The sequence below is a fragment of the Cheilinus undulatus genome, linkage group 22 (genome assembly GCF_018320785.1).
Source record: "Cheilinus undulatus linkage group 22, ASM1832078v1, whole genome shotgun sequence".
In the NCBI taxonomy this organism is placed as follows: domain Eukaryota; kingdom Metazoa; phylum Chordata; class Actinopteri; order Labriformes; family Labridae; genus Cheilinus; species Cheilinus undulatus.
In genome coordinates, this window is record NC_054886.1 from 24,575,298 (window position 1) to 24,594,599 (window position 19,302).

At 39.1% G+C, this 19,302-nt stretch overlaps 1 protein-coding gene across 1 annotated transcript in view; it reads left to right on the forward strand.

Annotated features, from left to right (window-relative positions):
- actn3b (actinin alpha 3b) overlaps window positions 1-19,302 on the forward strand; it is a 47,479-nt gene that overhangs the window by 26,351 nt on the left and 1,826 nt on the right. Inside the window, exons 2-20 of the mRNA XM_041779464.1 lie at window positions 2,836-2,950; window positions 5,477-5,596; window positions 6,394-6,480; window positions 7,719-7,806; window positions 7,995-8,073; window positions 9,038-9,119; window positions 11,037-11,122; window positions 11,332-11,424; window positions 12,524-12,754; window positions 12,957-13,104; window positions 13,810-13,960; window positions 15,520-15,628; window positions 15,792-15,932; window positions 16,567-16,749; window positions 16,939-17,073; window positions 17,458-17,637; window positions 17,724-17,870; window positions 18,117-18,182; window positions 18,365-18,523. Coding sequence (XP_041635398.1) covers window positions 2,836-2,950; window positions 5,477-5,596; window positions 6,394-6,480; window positions 7,719-7,806; window positions 7,995-8,073; window positions 9,038-9,119; window positions 11,037-11,122; window positions 11,332-11,424; window positions 12,524-12,754; window positions 12,957-13,104; window positions 13,810-13,960; window positions 15,520-15,628; window positions 15,792-15,932; window positions 16,567-16,749; window positions 16,939-17,073; window positions 17,458-17,637; window positions 17,724-17,870; window positions 18,117-18,182; window positions 18,365-18,523 — 2,400 coding nt within the window. The remainder of the gene's footprint in view (window positions 1-2,835; window positions 2,951-5,476; window positions 5,597-6,393; window positions 6,481-7,718; window positions 7,807-7,994; window positions 8,074-9,037; window positions 9,120-11,036; window positions 11,123-11,331; window positions 11,425-12,523; window positions 12,755-12,956; window positions 13,105-13,809; window positions 13,961-15,519; window positions 15,629-15,791; window positions 15,933-16,566; window positions 16,750-16,938; window positions 17,074-17,457; window positions 17,638-17,723; window positions 17,871-18,116; window positions 18,183-18,364; window positions 18,524-19,302) is intronic.

The window sequence follows — 19,302 nt, forward strand, 5'->3', positions numbered from 1 at the left end:
ACCCCCCCCCTTTTTTCCTGTCACTGTCACTTCTCCCTGTCTCTGTGGATTTGTTTCTCTGTCCACCCGTGTAGATCTACAGTCACAGCCCAGTGCAGCGATAGACATGAAAGCACACATAGATACAAACACACGCCCACATACTGTACATGTACGTTTTGATTTCTGAGCTGTTTAATGTACTCGGCTGAAATGCTAATTTATTCTCTCACCTGCTGAGCCCCCCCTCTCTCCCTCTCCCTCTCTCTCTCTCCACCCACACTGTCATCTGTAGTTAGTTATTCAGCTCATGTACTTATTCTGCTTCTACACCCACACATCCTCCAAACCCTGGCAAAGTTTTGGCTCTGCTGCAGCAGCGCTAATACACACATGCACACACACGTTTGAAGCTGAACACCATGAAAGCCTCTCAAAAAAACATCTAGCAATTGATTTAACGGCCTGATGGAACCATTTGAATTGTCCCTGATGAGCACGGCCGACGCCATTAGGCATTTTTCCAGACAGAACAAAATAAAGCCCTCAGCAACTGTGAGCCTTTTACATCAGCATCTGCTTTTGCATGTTATGCACACAGTGACGTTACCTAATGAGTAGTTTGCTTTCATAAATGAGAGATCTGCTTAGTCAAAGACAGCACCTATTCTCTACACAAGCTTGAGGACTAAAAGCTAGGGAGTTACCTGCAGTGGGGCTGTAACACTAATGAACTGAACACTCTCAAGTTTAAAGACTTAAGTAAAGACAGAATTATTGCATCATGCATCATGTCAGTAACTCCAAATAATGCCATCTGAAATAAACTCCCGAAAAAGATGGGGAAGGAGACTATAATGCACAGAGTTGACTAATCTTAATTGTTTTCTAACCAGAAAATATTGACACGTCTTTCTTTAATAATCATTTAATCAAGCTTTATCTTGGGCCATTTTTTGCCTTTTTTGTATAAATGTATACTGTTCGTCACACAATAAATGCTGGGCTGAGTTAGCGCCCTAGTTTCAGTAATTAAAAATGCTTGGTTTAATCTTCAAAATGTGAATATTTTCTGGTTTCTTTGGTCCTCTGTTGCAGAGAAAAGAGGTTAGATGGGGTTCTGGATAAAGCAATACACTTGATTTATCCACAACAGCTTTCTTTGGTTTGCTTTATTTTAATTATTTTTTGCACTTCTGTCTAATCTGTTCAAAAGATGCTATGTGCAAAATAAAAAAGAAAACTTACTGACAGACTTACAAATTTTAAGGTGGAGAAAAGGTTAAGAAAATACCAAACTATCTGAAACATTTCAAGATTGTCGAGAGGAGTGCTGCACTTACCTTGAACTTACAGTCATGCCAAGTCACATTTGCAATATTTCATGCACACTTATTTGTTCTAGCAAGTTGTCTTAGTGAGTAATGTGTTGTTTCACAACAGTTACACTCCAAAGAACTTAAAACAATGTCAACAGAAGTGTGCAGGAATGTGCAGGATTTTGTTTGATTGCTGCTGAAGTAGGGGTGTAAAGGTTACTACTAACTCGTACCATACAGATTCAGTAAGGGCCTCTCGGTATGGTACAGATGTGTACTGAACAAGTACATGCGGGGCAAAGCACCCACACTGTCCTGGCAACCACACAACCACAGCAAACAATAGTGATAGCCTGAAGATTCCCAGCTATGACGCCTCCTTTTTGGGAACATTTTGTTTTCTAGTGAAACATGGTGATGGACAGAGACGAGGACAAGACAGAAGCAGTGACATTATTAAGCAGATGTGTTTCTGACAACATGTCCATCAATTAAAACATTCAAAATGGCTCCACACAAACATGAACAGCATTGAGACTAGGAGAAAAAATAGAGCCAACACAGTTTCCTTTGGAAGCCCCTTGCTGGAAATACTGAGAGGACGAAAATGACGTTTTTTAAATCAGCTGATCTACAGCCCTATAAGTTGTTAAGAACACAGGATCTAAACAAGCATTAAAAATTGATTGAGACAAAGTAAAAAAAAAATTCGTCTTTGCTGCATTTCGAAAAGTCTTATGAACTTCCCATAACTTGACATTTCTTTGTTAACACTGGTGTACTGGCTTTGAATTTCAGCTTCCAGGACAGGAGAGAATCTGTCATGTCTGCAGCTGTCGTAGCATTGGCAGGACAGTTATCCTCAGACTCCATCTTCCTCATTTACTCAGAAGGGCTGTGAAAAAAAAATCAATGTTGTAGTAGATCACAACAATTAAAAAGTAATTCACAGTAGAAGTCCATGTTGGTAGGATAGACATTAATTAGCTCTCTTATTTTTTTTTTTTAAGATTTATTTTTGGGCTCTTTTGTGCATTAGAGAGAGGATAGTGGACAGAGTCAGAAACAGGGAAGGGAGTGGGGAGAGACATGCAGGAAATAGTGCCACGGGCCAGATTCGAACCCGGGTCATCTCTCAAAGTTTTTCTTTACATCCTGACCTGTTTTTAGCTTAATTACCAACAGACAGTTACCAAAAACTGTTTTCTATGGATAAGAAGTTTGTTATTTCATGACCAGGACAGTTTAGTCAAACTGATAAAAATACATGAATGTGTGTTTTCACTGTCAGCAGTCACATGACAACAAGGTCCTAAATTGAAGGGGACAGTTCAGGACTTGCTCAGCAGTTTCTACCTTGGGAAACATCACGCAGTCTATATGTGTGAGTGAGTGTGTTAATGTGTGTGTTGGATACAGCATTGTCTCTAGCGTGTGTAGCAGGTGAAGTTGTGTCACCTGCTGTCAGTGTCTGTGAATGTTGTACAGTCTGACAGTTGACATTGTGTGACCCTCTCGCTCTCTCTCTCACTTTCAGACCTTCACAGCTTGGTGTAACTCCCACTTGAGAAAGGCCGGCACACAAATCGAGAACATTGAAGAGGATTTCAGAAATGGCCTCAAACTCATGCTGCTGCTGGAGGTCATATCAGGTACATCATCCACACACCCTTACACACATTTGTAGTTGATTTACTCATTCATTGTAAATGCTCACTGTATTCAACCATGATACGATGTTGTTAGGAAGTCTTTTTTGGCAGTTTTGTAATGTCATGTCTTTATAATGCATATTTTGCACATTTTCAAGTGTCAAAACAGAATCAACCATGGAACTAAAACAATTTAATACTGACTTGAATCATTACAAATCTCTCACATTTTAGGGTAAGATAAGATAATCCTTTATTGATCCCTCATTAGGGAAATTTGGTCATTACAACAGCTCAATAAGAGAGAGACTAAAATTAGACATATTAACAAAAGTAGAAATACATTGTGCAAACAATACTAAAATACAATATAACCAAAGTTTGTAACAAAAATAATAATGATAATATTTACATATTAACATGTGTACACCTACGCTTTCAGCTCTCCGGAGTTATTTTTGAGTTTGTGTGAAAAGAGGTGCTGCTCTTTGGCTTGCATATCATTTAGCAATATTTCTCATTCATACTTGATTAGCTGTTTCACTTAAACTTCTGATCTGAACACCAAATTGAGAGGTTTGCAGTTTAGCCTCTAAATCTCTGGTCAAGTGCTATTGGAAATCAAGAGAAGAGCGGCTATTACTGACATTGCTTTTTTGGTCATTTAACAGCCTTTAACTTGACCAATTCAAGTTATATTAAAGAAAAATCCAAAACTTGGCCCACAGGAAAGAAAATTTAGGAGAACTACCTGGAAGTAAACAAGCTGTGATTACTGCGGTTTCTCACTTTGATATTTGTGCATTGTGAATGAAAGCTGACATGACAGTTATTCTTCTTTCAACTTTATTTTCTATGCATAAGAAAGAAAAGGACACTGGAAAGAAGCTGTCGTGACAAACATTAACTTTTGAAGAAACAGGAAGTGCACAGTACACAAGATTTACTTCATGGAGAGTCCTCCTGAATGAGAGCAGACCCCCAACAATGATTCACTGACAACTCAGAGGACTGAGATATTTGTCACGATATGATCAAGGATAGTCTCATTATTTTGGTCTCTCTTAGTGATCTGAAAATGGCATTTTATTGTTTATCACTGGGCAATGCATAAAACAATCTCATATGTAGCCAGCAACGTACATAATGAACAACAAGCTGGTTGAGAGTGTGTGATGGTTACATGCTGCTGTTTAATTACTGGCCTAACTAACAAGTAGGAAATGTTATATAATGCTCCACTTCATCACAAATATGCAGTGGGTGATTAATCAGGATTCATTTTTTGATTGCATTTTTCACCCCTGTGACTAATAGATGTAAATTGATCAAACATTATGACAGGTTGCACGTAATGCTGTATGCTTTATCGGAGCAGCTGCACAGCTGATTAATGAAAACAATACAATATGATCTTTTAAATTATGATACAAATATTTTATCCATATGTCTACAATTCACCATAAAGGGGATAATCCCACTGTGTGATACTGCCCTCTCTGACATCTCACTGTATCGATCAATTGATGAAGTGCATGCACTAACACAGCTGCATTTACGCTGGTACTATGCCAACAGGTAGGAGAGAAACAGAAACAGTGCAGATATTTGAGGTACTTTTTTCCCTTTTTGTGTCCACAAAAGAAAAAGGAGGGCTTTTTCAGTAATAAATTACTTTCTTATGCATTAGCCAGTCAGTGCTCACAAATTGAGTGTTGGATTTTTCTAAATAAACATTTTATTGAGCTACACTTTCCAATAAGCCAAGATTTTTTTGTTCCAAGGCATGTGATGATGCCCTCCTATTCATTTTCTTTCTTTTTTAGACATTTACCAAAAAAACATTTAATGATAAAGGAAACACAACTTTTTTCCTCCAAGAGAGTAGTATCATGTAAATCACTTGAAAACCTTGACAGTGATTTTTTTCCATATTTTTCCTCATCATCAATGCAAAGTAAAAGTTGATTTTTGACATTTTTAACGTGTTATGTCAGTTTTATCCATTAATCATGTCTGCCTTCCATCCATCAGCCCCCCCCCCCCACAATCTTACTCTTCTCAGTTTTGATATTGTACTCATGTATAACTTTAGAGATGCAGGGACAGGACCCCTACAGCAATAAACACAGGTGATTAAATGGCCAATTTAATGAGAATCACTTCATTATATGTGGAAAAATAAGCTGAAATTACAGGGTGAATCACTTCACCTACTGACCATACCTATAATAAATATGAAGAAATATAAATATTGTCCAGGTTCTATTTATCTTTTTTGATATACTGAAGGAGAAACACTTAGTTTTTTTATGATGGATTAGTTTTGTTTTGAAAACTGGCAAAAGATTGTAGAAAATAAACACAACTTTGTTACATAATACACTGTAAAATCTTCATCTTTTCATATGCAGCAACAGAGAATGTGGATATTTTTTATATTAACCTCGGCATTTAATTATTCTCTGTAGACTGAGCAGTTAAATCATTGTTTCAGTGGAAGTAAATCTTTCCCTTGTCTTTCAGGGGAGAGGCTGCCCAAACCCGACAAAGGCAAGATGCGTTTCCACAAGATTGCCAACGTGAACAAAGCCCTGGACTTCATCTGCAGCAAGGGGGTCAAACTGGTGTCTATTGGTGCTGAGGGTGAGACTTAAAACTCCTCTTCTTTATCACCATCCTCCCTCTGCCACCTAATTTCACTTTCTTGTATTAAACATACCAAGGTCAAAGAGTATTTGCATTTCTTGGTCCTATTTTTGGGCACCAGATGGTCGATGAAGTCCACAGCATCAGGAGAATTCAGATTAGAGCAGTGGCAGAAATTGAAGCATTGATACTCCAAATGCTAGACATCCATTTTTAATCTAATTAAAATTACCATGAGTTCCCAATAACTGTACATCTGAATCAATCCTGCATTGAATCACCATATTAAAGCATTTCTGTTGATGAAAATTTAAAACAGTTTGTAAATTGAAATATGCCAGGGAAACTGTGCTATACTGGGTGTGCTGAAGACAGACACTGTAACATGAGAGTTGAAGAGAAAAAAACAGAGTGAGTTTCTAAGCGGGAGAATGTGTTGATGCGGTAAAAATGCTTCCCATTGATATTCTTTCTCTGAGGTTAAACTGAGTAAACGCTCAGTAGGGAATAAACAGTTGAGGCTGAGAGTTCATGAAAAGTTGCTGAGAGCTTTAAATCACAGATCTTCAAAAGCAGTTAAGTAAGTTTTGACTGCAACTTTAATTTTCATCACTTTAATTGCAGCCAAGATTCCTCTTAAGCCTTCAAGACGAGTGAAATTCAATTAGCATCAACAGCAGCAGCTTCAAAAGCAGATACTGAACTTGTAACCTCATATAGACTGAGAGGTAGAATTTATTTTCTATATGCTGTCAAGTCACATCAATTATTTAGATGTCTGTATGTCTTTACAGAAATTGTTGACGGTAATGTGAAGATGACTCTTGGTATGATCTGGACCATCATCCTGCGTTTCGCTATCCAGGACATCTCTGTGGAAGGTGTGTGTGCATGTGTCTTTGTATGAGCTGTCTCTTGCCTTGTTCTTTTACTGGTACTGCTATTAGTATGCTCTTAATGACTGTTCATATGTAAAGGGAATCTGAGGTTTGAAGGTTTGTATTTTTTAAGGAATACTCAAAAGGACTGGGCACATATACTCCAGCAGTAAAGAAACAAACCAACAATAAAAAATCTATTTACCATGGTATATGTTTCTTGCTAAGGATCTTTAACAGATAAAAGGACAACCACAAGCTTTTTTGTTTAACATTGGTTTTTGTGCTAAGGAACAATCCACACTCATAAGATCAACCTATCTGGGTACTTTGCCCAAACAATGCTGGCAGTGCCCTTTTCTGGGTGAAAACGTTCCATCAGAATGAATATAAGTAAATGGGAAAGATTGGGTCATTCCTCTAGATAAATGGAGCATTTAAAAAAGGAAATATGACAAAAAAGTGCAAACATCTCACTCATGCTTTGGATAGAGGCTGTAGTCCTCCAAGTGGGCTGACTAGGTTCATATCTGATCCCTGGCCCCCTCTTTCTGTCATTTCCCACTCTGTGTTGCTGATTTCTTCTTTATCTCCTGTCCTGTCAAATAAGACAAAATATCCCAGTCTGAATCTTTAAACAGTATGCAGATGTTATGCAAACCTAATAATTTCAGATGATTTTTAATGCAGTCTTATGTCAGTGAGCTTGACTGATGTATTTTAAAGTTCTTAGCCCCCTACTAAGAACACAGGACAAACTTTTCTGAACTCTTTCCTGACCTTGTGTCATTTCTTTAAAACCCCAATGCTGTTGTGCAGACAAACAATAAATTGTTGTTTATAAAGGTGTCAGGCCTTGTTTACCCCGTCCTTCCTTACACTACTGAATCTCACCTTGAAATCATCTTCTTTAACACCACTTTTATTGCTCCTGATCCTCAATATCTCCTGCTATGTTATAGATTAAATTCCTTTTGACACCTAAACTCTCTCAAAACCTCATCTCTCCACAAGTTCAGGACATCTTTAAACTATCTGTTGACCTTAAAAGTTCAGGTTTTCATTTGTAAACAGACAAATGGGCATGATCTGAGCTTTTATAGGACGTATGGTCTTTTTTATCCTCTGATCACTTCTAGAAATCAGTCTTAAAATGTGCTGTTCTGTTTTTATGTAATAATGCTTGATTAAAGCTGTTATTGGGTTTCAGTGCTCTTCATTTCCCTCCTGTTCTTTTCCAGAGACCTCTGCTAAGGAGGGTCTGCTGCTTTGGTGCCAGAGGAAGACTGCCCCCTACAGGAACGTCAACGTGCAGAACTTCCACATCAGGTGAGTCGACATCGCCAGACTGTGGAATTGATAAGGAACTACAGCTGCTTCACTTTTTCTGTCTTAAAAAAATGTGTTTCTCTCCTCTTACACAGTTTGCCTTATGCTTTCACTTGACCCTCTTTTTCTTCCTCATCCTTCTTTGTTTCATGAGTCTTTCTTTTTCTCATCTTGTTTTCGTGGCTCAGTTGGAAGGATGGCCTGGCTCTGTGTGCCCTCATCCACAGACACAGACCTGACCTCATTGACTACTCCAAACTGAGAAAGGTGCTCTGTCTTTCCTTCTTTTTCTTAATTTCCTCACATTCTCTTCCCCCTATGCTTAATTTGCTTTGTGTTATTTCTAAATTGTCATGACTGATCCAGGATGCATACAAGATTCTTCTAAAAGGATCCTGTAGTGTTGCTAATCTTCTGTCTGAACTGGGCTTATGAATGTTGAAATGTTGGTTTATAGCTGATACATACCTAACAATTTAACACAACCATTTTTAGGGTGCTTTTATTTTCTTTCATATAGTCTCATTAACTTCTAATCATATTTGCGTCACTGCCTTCTTTGGCTCATTGGAAGCACTTTCATTTAATGAGCGACTAAAACTTTTACAGTAGTACCCTTTAATACTCTTGTATTTTAATAGGCATCTTGTAAGATACCTCTATTACATGAATATTGAGTCTACAACATTTATTTAAACAGAGTGTGATAATCCAGCATTAACTCTAATGTGTAAAATCAAATCTCTGGTTGATGTGATTGATGTATGCTGTTGCTCAAGCCTACCTATATGTCAGAGTATCTTTGGCTTGGTGTGGGATTCAAGTAGTAGATGGCAGTAGATGACATTTGGATTTGTATTATGCAATATATTTGTGCTAGATATATCCACTTTTTTATTTACTGATATAAAAGAGAATACTTGATGTTCTCTGCAAAGCTGTTTTTTTTTCCTTAGCGGTCAGATAGCAAAGAGGGAAGTGTTTATATTCTCCTTCCAGAAAATTTTGACAGCAGATCAAAATCACAATGAAGGAAGGTAGCATAGCAGAAATCCACTCTCTTATTTGTCTGCCAAAACCAGCACTGCCTTATAAAGCTGGTTTGATGCTGTGTATGAATCCCATCTCTCTCCTTCTTCATTTCAGTGATTATAACTTGTCTGTTTTGGTAAAACTGAGCTTTAATGTGCAGCCCTACAGTACATCTTACAGATAATGTGTCTGCCTGTAGGATGACCCCATCGGTAACCTGAACACTGCCTTCGATGTGGCTGAGAAGTTCCTGGACATCCCTAAGATGCTTGATGCTGAAGGTGAGTCTGTAAACATGGTGGTAGAAATCCATGAAACAGAGAGAATGTGAAACTACTGCATGAACACAAACTCAGAACCTCCATTAAGGCAAAGAAAGTAAACAACATGATACAAGGACGCAGATTCTTCTTACTTGAGAAACTAGAGGCTCACTTTGAAAGCTTTCTCTGAAGCACTGATTGTTCTGACCTTTGGAAATGTTTGGTTTGCAAGTGATTCATGCAGAAAGTCATTATGCTCTTTACTTCATGCTGACTATATTTGTCAGTGTCAAATGAGTGAGTGAGATTACACAATGATTAGCATGTTCGTGTGGTGATAAATCGACTATGTTTTCTTTGATGCGATTGAATACATACATTAAATGTATTTAATATACAGGTGCATCTAAAACAAATCTATTATCTCAAAATATTACAATATTGTGGAAAATTCTGATTTGCAAAGGCTTCCTGAGCCTTCATTCTCTCACTGTGATTATGTACAAACAATCACAATCATGGGGAAGACTGCTGACCTGACAAATGTCCAGAGGACAATCACTGGTACTCTCCACAAGCTACAGAAGGTCAGTGCTGAAAGGGCAGGCTGTTCTCAGAGTGCTGAAGAGATTGAAGAGAAAAGTATGGTAAGAAAAGGAGAACAAGCAGCAGGGCTGAGCTCAGCCTTCAGAGGATTGTCAAACAAAGCAGATTCAAGAACTTAGGGGGGCTTCACAAGGAGTGGACTGAGACTGGAGTTAATGGATCAAGAGCCCCCACACACATGTATCCAAGAAATGGGCTACCAAGAAGCTGTGTTGAGCCATGTCTGAACCACAGATGTTAAAAGCTTCTCACGAGGGCTAAGGAGGAACAGAACTGGACCATTGCTCAGTGGTCCACAGTCCTGTTTTCAGGTGAGACTAAATTTTGAATTTCATTTTGAAATGAAGGCCCCAGAGTCTGGAGGAAGATCAGAGAGGCACAGAATCCAAGGTGCTTGAAGTCCAGGGTTTTTACTTTCCACAGTCAGTGATGGTTTGGGGTGCCACGTCACCTGCTGCTGTTAGACCACTGTGCTTTATCAAGGCAGCCATCTACCAGGAGATTTAGAGCACTTCATGGTTCCATCTGCTAAGAAGCACCTGCCCACAGTGAAGCCAGAACTGCCAGAAATTGGTTTGTTGACCATGGTATTACCGTGTTTGATTGGCCAGCAAACTGTTCTGGCCTGAACCCCATAGAAAATCTCCAGGCTATTGTCAAGAGGAAGATGAGAGACACCAGACTTAACAACACAGACGACTTGAAGGCTGCTATCAGAGCAACCTGGGCTTCATAACACCCCAGCAGTGCCACAGACTGATTGGCTCCATATCAGGTTGCATAGATGCAGTAATTTGTGCAAACAAAGCTACAACCAATTACTGATGCATAAATTAGCGGAATTTTCCAGGAGGTCAGCATTTCTTAATTATAAATCTTTATTATTGGTGTTTTTTGATATTCTAATATTTTGCAATGGTTGTTTTTTATTTTTTTGTGAGCTTTGAGTCATAATCATCAACATCAAAACAAAAAAGTATGGCATATTTCACTTTGTATGTGATGAATCTAAAATGTATGACATTTAACTTCATTTAAATAACAGGAAAAAATGAACTTTTTCATGATATTATTTTTTTAGATGCACATATAAATGCATCCTCTATTGAGAGAGGTTAAAAAGATTTCCCTAAGATAAAAATATGACTAATAGCTGTAGAGGAAAATCAAACAATCCAATAGAAAATTCAACTTCTACACACTGAAAACTACTGCAACCCAGTTAAGTTTTTGTGAAATAAAATGTCAAGGATAGAAATCCATCCACAAGGCATAAACAGGTATGATTTTGTACATCCATTTAAAATGTATTATTTTTTCCTTCCTCAGATATTGTGAACACACCCAAGCCTGATGAGAAGGCAATCATGACCTACGTGTCCTGCTTCTACCACGCCTTCGCTGGAGCTGAACAGGTCAGATGAAGCTTTATTTTTGTCATCTAAAAACTATTATGGACCAACTTGCTTAAAAAAACTAACACCTAAATGCCATCTTTTCAGACTGATTTTAACAGATAATACCTTCAGCACTGTCAGGATGATACAATGGCAGTCCTAATGATAAACTGATATAATGTTTATATATGCACATTAATTGTTGTTTCTACCTCTCTCTGTTTCAGGCTGAGACCGCTGCCAACCGTATCTGTAAAGTTCTGGCTGTCAACCAGGAGAACGAGAAGCTGATGGAGGAGTACGAGAAGCTGGCCAGCGAGGTGAGAAACCGCTGCAACCAAATCCTCCTACTCTCAGCCTGTCCTGCACATCGCCCTCCTCTGCAGAAACACTTTAAAGTTCCTGCGGTTTAAACTCGAATGATTTTCTCCGTAAACTTTCTGATCCTGCTGCTGACTTTTTATGACACAGCTACACAAGGCTGCAGGCAAAACAAGAGAAGGAAGAGGAGTGAGGGATCAAAGAGTAACAGAAACTTTAGAGGAGCAGCTGAAAACAGAGTACATTTACACTGGAGAGAAATGATGGCTATGAAGAGCTGTACAATCACCATAAAATAGTGTTTTTGTTGATTGCCTTAACATTATTAATTTTGAGTGTATTTGAACAAGAATTTAGTATCTAAAAGTGTATTTTAACACCAAGCATTTTCAGGTAGCGTTCCCTGAAATCCTGTAAAAAACAAGGCAGAGAAAGGGATCAAGTTTAGACTGATATTTTTATAATGGATTTTTCTAGTCAGAAGGGACTAACTTATGTGATCTGATGACAGAATAGGAATAAAATAAAGTTGTTTGTCATTATAGTATAAACTGATCAATCTGTAACAGTTCAATTTAAATAAATGGAAACCCATTATTTCTATATTTTCAAATTACAAACAATGAGAGCTGTTATGAGAAGCTGAGATAAAAATCTGTAATGGATTCATTTCTTTATACGCTTTTACACTCTGTAAAATACTAAAATGCTTGGTTTCTCTGAATAATCAAATTAACTGTGTGAATAAATCAGAAAAGCAGAGCTGTTTTAAAAAGACTAATGATGTTGCTTGCTTATTAATTTGATAAAACAGAGCAGGGTTTTATTTTCCAAAGTAAATGCAATGTGCTTCTATTATGAGGCTATTTTTAAATCATTGGAAAAGTTAAGGCCTAATTTCAGCAAAAAAAAAAAAAAAAAAAATGACAGTTTTGAGTCAGAACTGACCCATGACAGCTCAAACGTGTTCCTAAAAATAGAAATGAAGTCAAAACAGCAGCAGGACAGTGTCCAAACACAAGTCTATACATGTATTAAAACATATTCAGGCAGATTAAGAGGATGATTTGAATAAACATCATATTTTTATGCCTGTAGCTGCTTGAGTGGATTCGCCGCACTATCCCCTGGCTGGAGAACCGTGTAGCTGAGCAGACCATGCGCGCCATGCAGCAGAAGCTGGAGGATTTCCGTGACTACCGCCGCATCCACAAGCCACCCCGCGTGCAGGAGAAGTGCCAGCTGGAGATCAACTTCAACACCCTGCAGACCAAGCTGAGGCTGAGCAATAGGCCCGCCTTCATGCCCTCCGAGGGAAAGATGGTGTCGGTGAGCAGCACAGATTTTTGACCCTCTGTACCAAAGACTCTTCTTCTTACTTTCTTCTCTACCCCTAAAGCACACCAAAATCCTTTTTAAAGCCCTCTGCTTTGTGATCTCACTGAAATAAGACCTAACCTGTGATACAAAGTCTCACCAAACAACAGCAGTGTAGCAATGATAAAGTACAAAAACCCATCTATTCCTTCAGGACATTGCCAACGCCTGGAAGGGTCTGGAGCAGGTGGAGAAGGGCTACGAGGAGTGGCTTCTCACTGAGATTCGCCGCCTGGAGAGACTTGATCACCTGGCTGAGAAGTTCAAGCAGAAGTGTGCCATGCATGAGTCCTGGACCGGAGGTGAGAAGGACAGGAGGGTCTGATACACAGAATCCCAAAGACACAACGATGATTATTTTAAACCGAGTTTAGAACAACCACTCACATATTTTTAGAGTTGAAAGCCGAAGTGATTTTGTCTTTGAACGTTTTCACCTTCAGTAGTTAATGAGGGGTTATAATTCATAATAAAAATATCAGGAGTGAATTTAAATGAAGCCTCAAGGACAAAGTTTTTAAGGTTCTTTTTTGTGTCTTTGCTTTTCATGTTTTTGCTGAATTTTAGTGGAATTCATTAACACAGATTTATCAACCTCCTAGTCTAAAAATAATTTATGAATATGCAGATATTCTTTTCTTTTACAAGAGTCACTTTTAGGCTAACACCAAAATTAGCAGCACACTGCTTTGCTTCATTTAAAGATGTTGTTTATTTTTGTTTGGGTTTTGATCGTTTTTAGAATAAGCTTCCTGGTGTGTAAACCTCTACATCTTACTTGAAGGTATTTTTGCATACAGTCTTTAATTGTTTCCAATAGTGTAAATAAAACTGTCAGAGGTAAACATCTCAAGGATGGGTATGAACAGAAGTCATCAACTTCAGCTTTTGAAAAGACACGTTTAAGTTCAAAGATCCCATATGGGATAGTAAATGAATTATTTAACATTAAAGAGCAAAACAGTGAAGATGAGGCTGATTCACATCAACTGCTCCGTGTGATTCAGGTAAGGAGGACCTGCTGTCCCAGAAGGACTACGAGTCGGCCTCTCTGATGGAGATCAGAGCTCTGATGAGGAAGCACGAGGCATTCGAGAGCGACCTTGCCGCTCACCAGGACAGAGTGGAGCAGATCGCTGCCATCGCCCAGGAGCTTAAGTAAGAATCCAAGTTAGATTCTAGCAGTGGTTCTCAACCTTTTCAGCCCGCGACCCCCAAAATAAAGGTTCCAGAGACCGGGGACCCCCACTGTACCTGAAGGTGGTTGAACACAGCCATGCTCAATCAAGAATAGTCATGTGAGGCAAGGCTGCCCATAGGGAGGAAAAAATGGGAGAACTTTCTGGGGCCCATGGAGGTCAGCAAAATCATGGTCAATTGTAAAGTTAAGCTGGGATATCCATATTTTATATTTGACTGGAATAATAGCCACTCTTATCAAATAAACAAGTCTTTAATTAGTTTGTGCCATAGTACATAGCCTTGTTAAAAATTTAAATCCCTTTTCATAAAATGGCTAAAATGGATTAAGAAAGAGATTTTCAAAGTTACAGAAATGGGCTTGAAGTGGCAAAAAATAAGCGAAAGGTTGCAAACCTGGTTAAGCGGCAAAAACAGACATTAAAAAGTGGTAAAAGCGGATTAAAAATTGGCCAAAAATCATTTTAACTGGCAACAATGGGTTAAATGAGGCATAAAAATGGGCAGAAATTGGCATGAATGGGTTAAACTGGCAAAAAAGGCATAAAAAAATGTGAAATGTAGTTAGGCAAAAATGTGTTAAAATTGGCAAAATTGGTGGGGAAAAGTGATGAAGATTTGGTAATATTGGTGTAGTAAATCTGTGATTTGAAAAATATTCTCAGTGTCTGGCAACCCCCAAAGGGGTCTCGACCCCCACATTGAGAACCACTGGATTATAGGACTAGGAACTGTTGGAGGAAGCGTATAAATGTGTTGGTAGAATGCATGCATTTATATTTGTTCATTTTTTTAGGGTACCTTGGTGTTTTAGGGTTGAATCAAGTGGTGAATCAGTGTACTAACAGTTTAAGTGGAAGAAACAGGAATTAAAAGAAGAATGAAGACAATGAGCATTTAAGGGATTGGAGAGGACAAAGTGTGCAGCTGACGTGTTTCAAGACTCCAAACGGTTGAGATAATCAGAGATTTGTCGAGAGCAAACGAGTCAGTGAACACCGCAAAGAACAAAAGATGCATCAGATGAATAGGGAACATTTTAATGAGTGAGATAAAACGGATGAAAGGATGGTTCATGAAAGAGCAGGAACCTCTGATCTCACTCTTTCCTTATTTCTCATCACTCCTCCAGCTTTTTTTTTTTAAGATTTCAGATGCTCTCTTTGATGCTACATACACTTTAGAATGAGACGTTCAGTACCACAAAGCTGAATATGTATGGGTGCCACACAGAATTTGTCATCAATAACTTCAAAGGAGAAATGTTGTCAGATGACCCTTTGAATGCAGGAGAAGAAAACAGTCTGTGGTGGAAAAATATAAGCCCAGATTTGGGGAAGAAATGAAGTAAAAAGACAATTGACATTAAAATAGTTGAAAAATGGACTTTCCATGCACCCACATTAGATGTCCTGTCTAGCGTTATCTTGGAACAGGTCTGTCCACCAATCTGATATTAATTTTTCATAATTACGGATGATTAATAACACCATATGCCACTCTGTCATCTCCTCCAGTGAACTGGACTACCACGATGCTGCCACAGTCAACGCCCGCTGTCAGGGCATCTGTGACCAGTGGGACAACCTGGGCACCCTGACCCAGAAGAGGAGGGACGCACTGGAGGTAACTTATGGAAATGCTTCAAATATGATCATCATAGAGGGGTGAAAGGTAGCTTGAAAATATAACATTTTCAAACATATCTGCTCAATTCAGTGTTAATAGTGATGAACCAGTGTGTCCGTCCTTTTTTTTCTTCAATCTTAATGACTGTTTGTTTGTGCAGCGTGTGGAGAAGCTGTGGGAGACTATCGACCAGCTCTACCTTGAGTTTGCCAAGAGGGCAGCACCCTTCAACAACTGGATGGACGGAGCCATGGAGGACCTGCAGGACATGTTCATCGTCCACAGCATTGAGGAGATCCAGGTACAGTCACACACAGACACTACACACTGTATTTGTAAAGATGTTTCAGTATGTTTTTGTGTTTGTCTCCTATCAGTACAGTCTCCAGATGTAGCAGCAGAGGCGTTAAATAGGTGAAAACAGGATCTGTGTAGTCCTGTTATGGCCATAACAACATAGTTCATCTTTACCCTGTAAGGTTCTTTTCCACTCTAAGAAGTTGCATCATATAAACATAAAAAATATTGCTTGTTGTTAGTTTACCTAAATAAGATATAACAACCTAGTTATCTGAGACCAAATATCTTTCTATTTATCTATGTAAGTATGTCCCCAGACTAATACTTCATGTTGTCTGCTTAAGAGCCACTGTGAAATGGGAGAATTTATGAAATGTCTGAAAAACGATGTCTTACTGCTGCTCATAAATGCACTTTTTCACTTTTATATCTGGTTAAAAAGAGGAAAATCTGAAGTATACATAGAAAGTATTGTGTCTTATTCCTACCAAATAAAAATTAGGGAAAAAAGAAGGTTTTAAAAGTGTTTTACAATCTGCATGTTAAAGTGTAACATTGATCTAAACCTTTAAAGCATGAAACACTGTATCTCCTGCCTTCGTCAGTGTTTGTTTTCTCCCTCATTCTTTCTTCAGAGTCTGATCACGGCTCATGACCAGTTCAAGGCCACTCTGCCTGAGGCCGACAAGGAGCGCATGGCCACCATGGGCATCCACAACGAGATCCTAAAGATCGCTCAGACCTACGGCATCAAGCTGTCCGGAATCAACCCTTACACCAACCTCTCCCCCCAGGACATCAGCACTAAGTGGGACACTGTGAGTCTGCTCTGACCGTGTGGGATTTATTAGAGAGGATTTGCCCTCCTGTGATGCGTGTTTTTTTTTTCTGTTTTTATGCCTGTCTCCCTACGTTGGAGCCTCTGGCTGAAAATAAAACCAGTGTGAAAATAGCAGCCTATTTCAGAAGAAGCTCAGATGACTGTTCATTAATTCACTCCTCTGCAGGTGAAGCACCTTGTTCCCCTCAGAGACCAAATGCTCCAGGAGGAGGTGGCCAGACAGCAGGCCAACGAGAGACTGAGGCGCCAGTTCGCTGCCCAGGCTAACATCATCGGACCCTGGATTCAAACCAAGATGGAGGTATGGACGCTAAAAAGAGGCTTTTATTGAAGATGCTTTTTTCTGTCAAGCAGAATAAAAAACAGCAAGTTTTGAGATCTTAAATGATAGAATGTCAATGTATTGTTTTTAAACAGTAACTAAACCCCAGAGTTTAAGCACAAATTAAACCTTTAGGACATTACTAGATTATCTGTGAGACGGATGAATGAATAGTGTGCATAGCCATGAGTATGCATGTACATATGGGCAAACCGCTTGCACACAGGGTTTATGCTGCTGTAGACAAATGTAGCAAACGAGTAACTGTTAAATGTTTAATACAGATGAGAATGAACGCTCTCACAGAAGAATACAATTACTAATCACAGACTGTCATTAAAATGTCTCCCTCTGCTCCTGCAGGAGATCAGCCACGTGTCTGTGGACATCGCTGGCTCTCTGGAGGAACAGATGAACAGCCTGAAACAGTACGAGCAGAACATCATCAACTACAAATCCAACATCGACAAGCTGGAGGGAGACCACCAGCTGAGCCAGGAGTCCCTCATCTTCGACAACAAGCACACCAACTACAGCATGGAGGTACAGAAGACATAACAATACCATCGGTGATTCTCCACCTTTCTGCTCCTCTGATTAAAGTTCGTTTGCTCTGTCTGTGTCTGCAGCATGTGCGTGTGGGCTGGGAGCAGCTGCTCACCACCATCGCAAGAACCATCAACGAGGTGGAGAACCAGATCCTGACCCGCGACGCCAAGGGCATCAGCCAGGAGCAGCTCAACGAGTTCAGGGCCTCCTTCAACCACTTCGACAGGGTGAGACATTCACAGACTTAGAAAAAAATCTTTAATTTTGTCTATAAAAGCACAAGCTACGCAGAAGTTCTTGCATCATTACTTTTAAAAATCAAAGTTTTAACAGGGTAAGAATTAAACTAAAGATGTCAGTTTTGACTCAACTGAATATTCCTGCAATATAAAAATGTGCTTTTTTTGTTACTGAAGGAGCTGTATCAACAAAAATGCTCCCATGATTCTTACAGTTGTTCTTTCCTTCTGCAGAAGAGAAACGGCATGATGGACCCAGACGACTTCCGTGCCTGCCTCATCTCCATGGGTTACGATCTGGCAAGTGCAAAGTTTACGTTTCCAGACAAAATGACTTCAATATAAATTAAATTTAAGGAAGATGAATTTTATTGTTTAAATGTAAAGATCACAGGATCCTCTCCCTTTGTACAATGATTTTAGAGGACGTTGTGAAAGCAGCAGATCAGAGTCTAACCCTCTCCTCTCCTCTTCTCTGACAGGGTGAGGTGGAGTTTGCTCGCATCATGACTCTGGTGGACCCCAACAACACAGGCGTGGTGACCTTCCAGGCCTTCATCGACTTCATGACTCGCGAGACCGCCGAGACCGACACCGCAGAGCAGGTCATGGCCTCCTTCAAGATTCTGGCCTCAGACAAGGTGAGTGGATGTCAGACCTCATCATTAGAGATAGAAACAATACTTACAATACAGTCAGTTTTAAGATTTTATGAAGAAATGTTTCATCTTTAGTGGTCCGATATCTCAGCTTCTGCTTATTTTTGTAGTTTAAGTCATCCCCTACGTTATTTGACATTTTATGCTCCTAAATAATTGTTCAGCTTTGAGGATAATGTATCTATAAGAAAGTCCTCTTGATGAAGGCTGGGGATGTTCCCAGCTTAAAAAACTGTCAGTAGATAGACTATCAGATTAGTTTGCTGTGTGCCCATCAGCCTGTGCTTGATGTGAGTATGCATTTCCCAGCTGATAAATGTTTGTGCTTGTTTACATTTGGGCATTAGAGCTAAAAGAAACAGCAACAGAGCTCCAGCCAGTCTATGGCTAAAGCTCTGACCAGTACCAGGTCGCTGGATTCCAGTTTGAGCTTAATGTTAACTGTCATTAAAAGGCAGGATATTAAAATTAAGGCTGCCAAACTATCCGAATTTTTAGTTGCAATTAAACAGTGAATTTCCATAGTTAATCACTATTAAACACATTTTTGTCGCATTTGGAAATTTTCCTATTTGCATTTAAAACTATTGAGGATGCACAATATTCCATTTTTGCAGATATCCAATATGCTGATATTTACAAACTATTTTAAGGCGATAGTAACATCAATACCAATATTTAAATGTAGTTTAGACCTAAACTTAGTCCCTTAACTCACGATTTAAGGTTTGAGGATTAACAAGTTTTTTCAGTCCATAAAC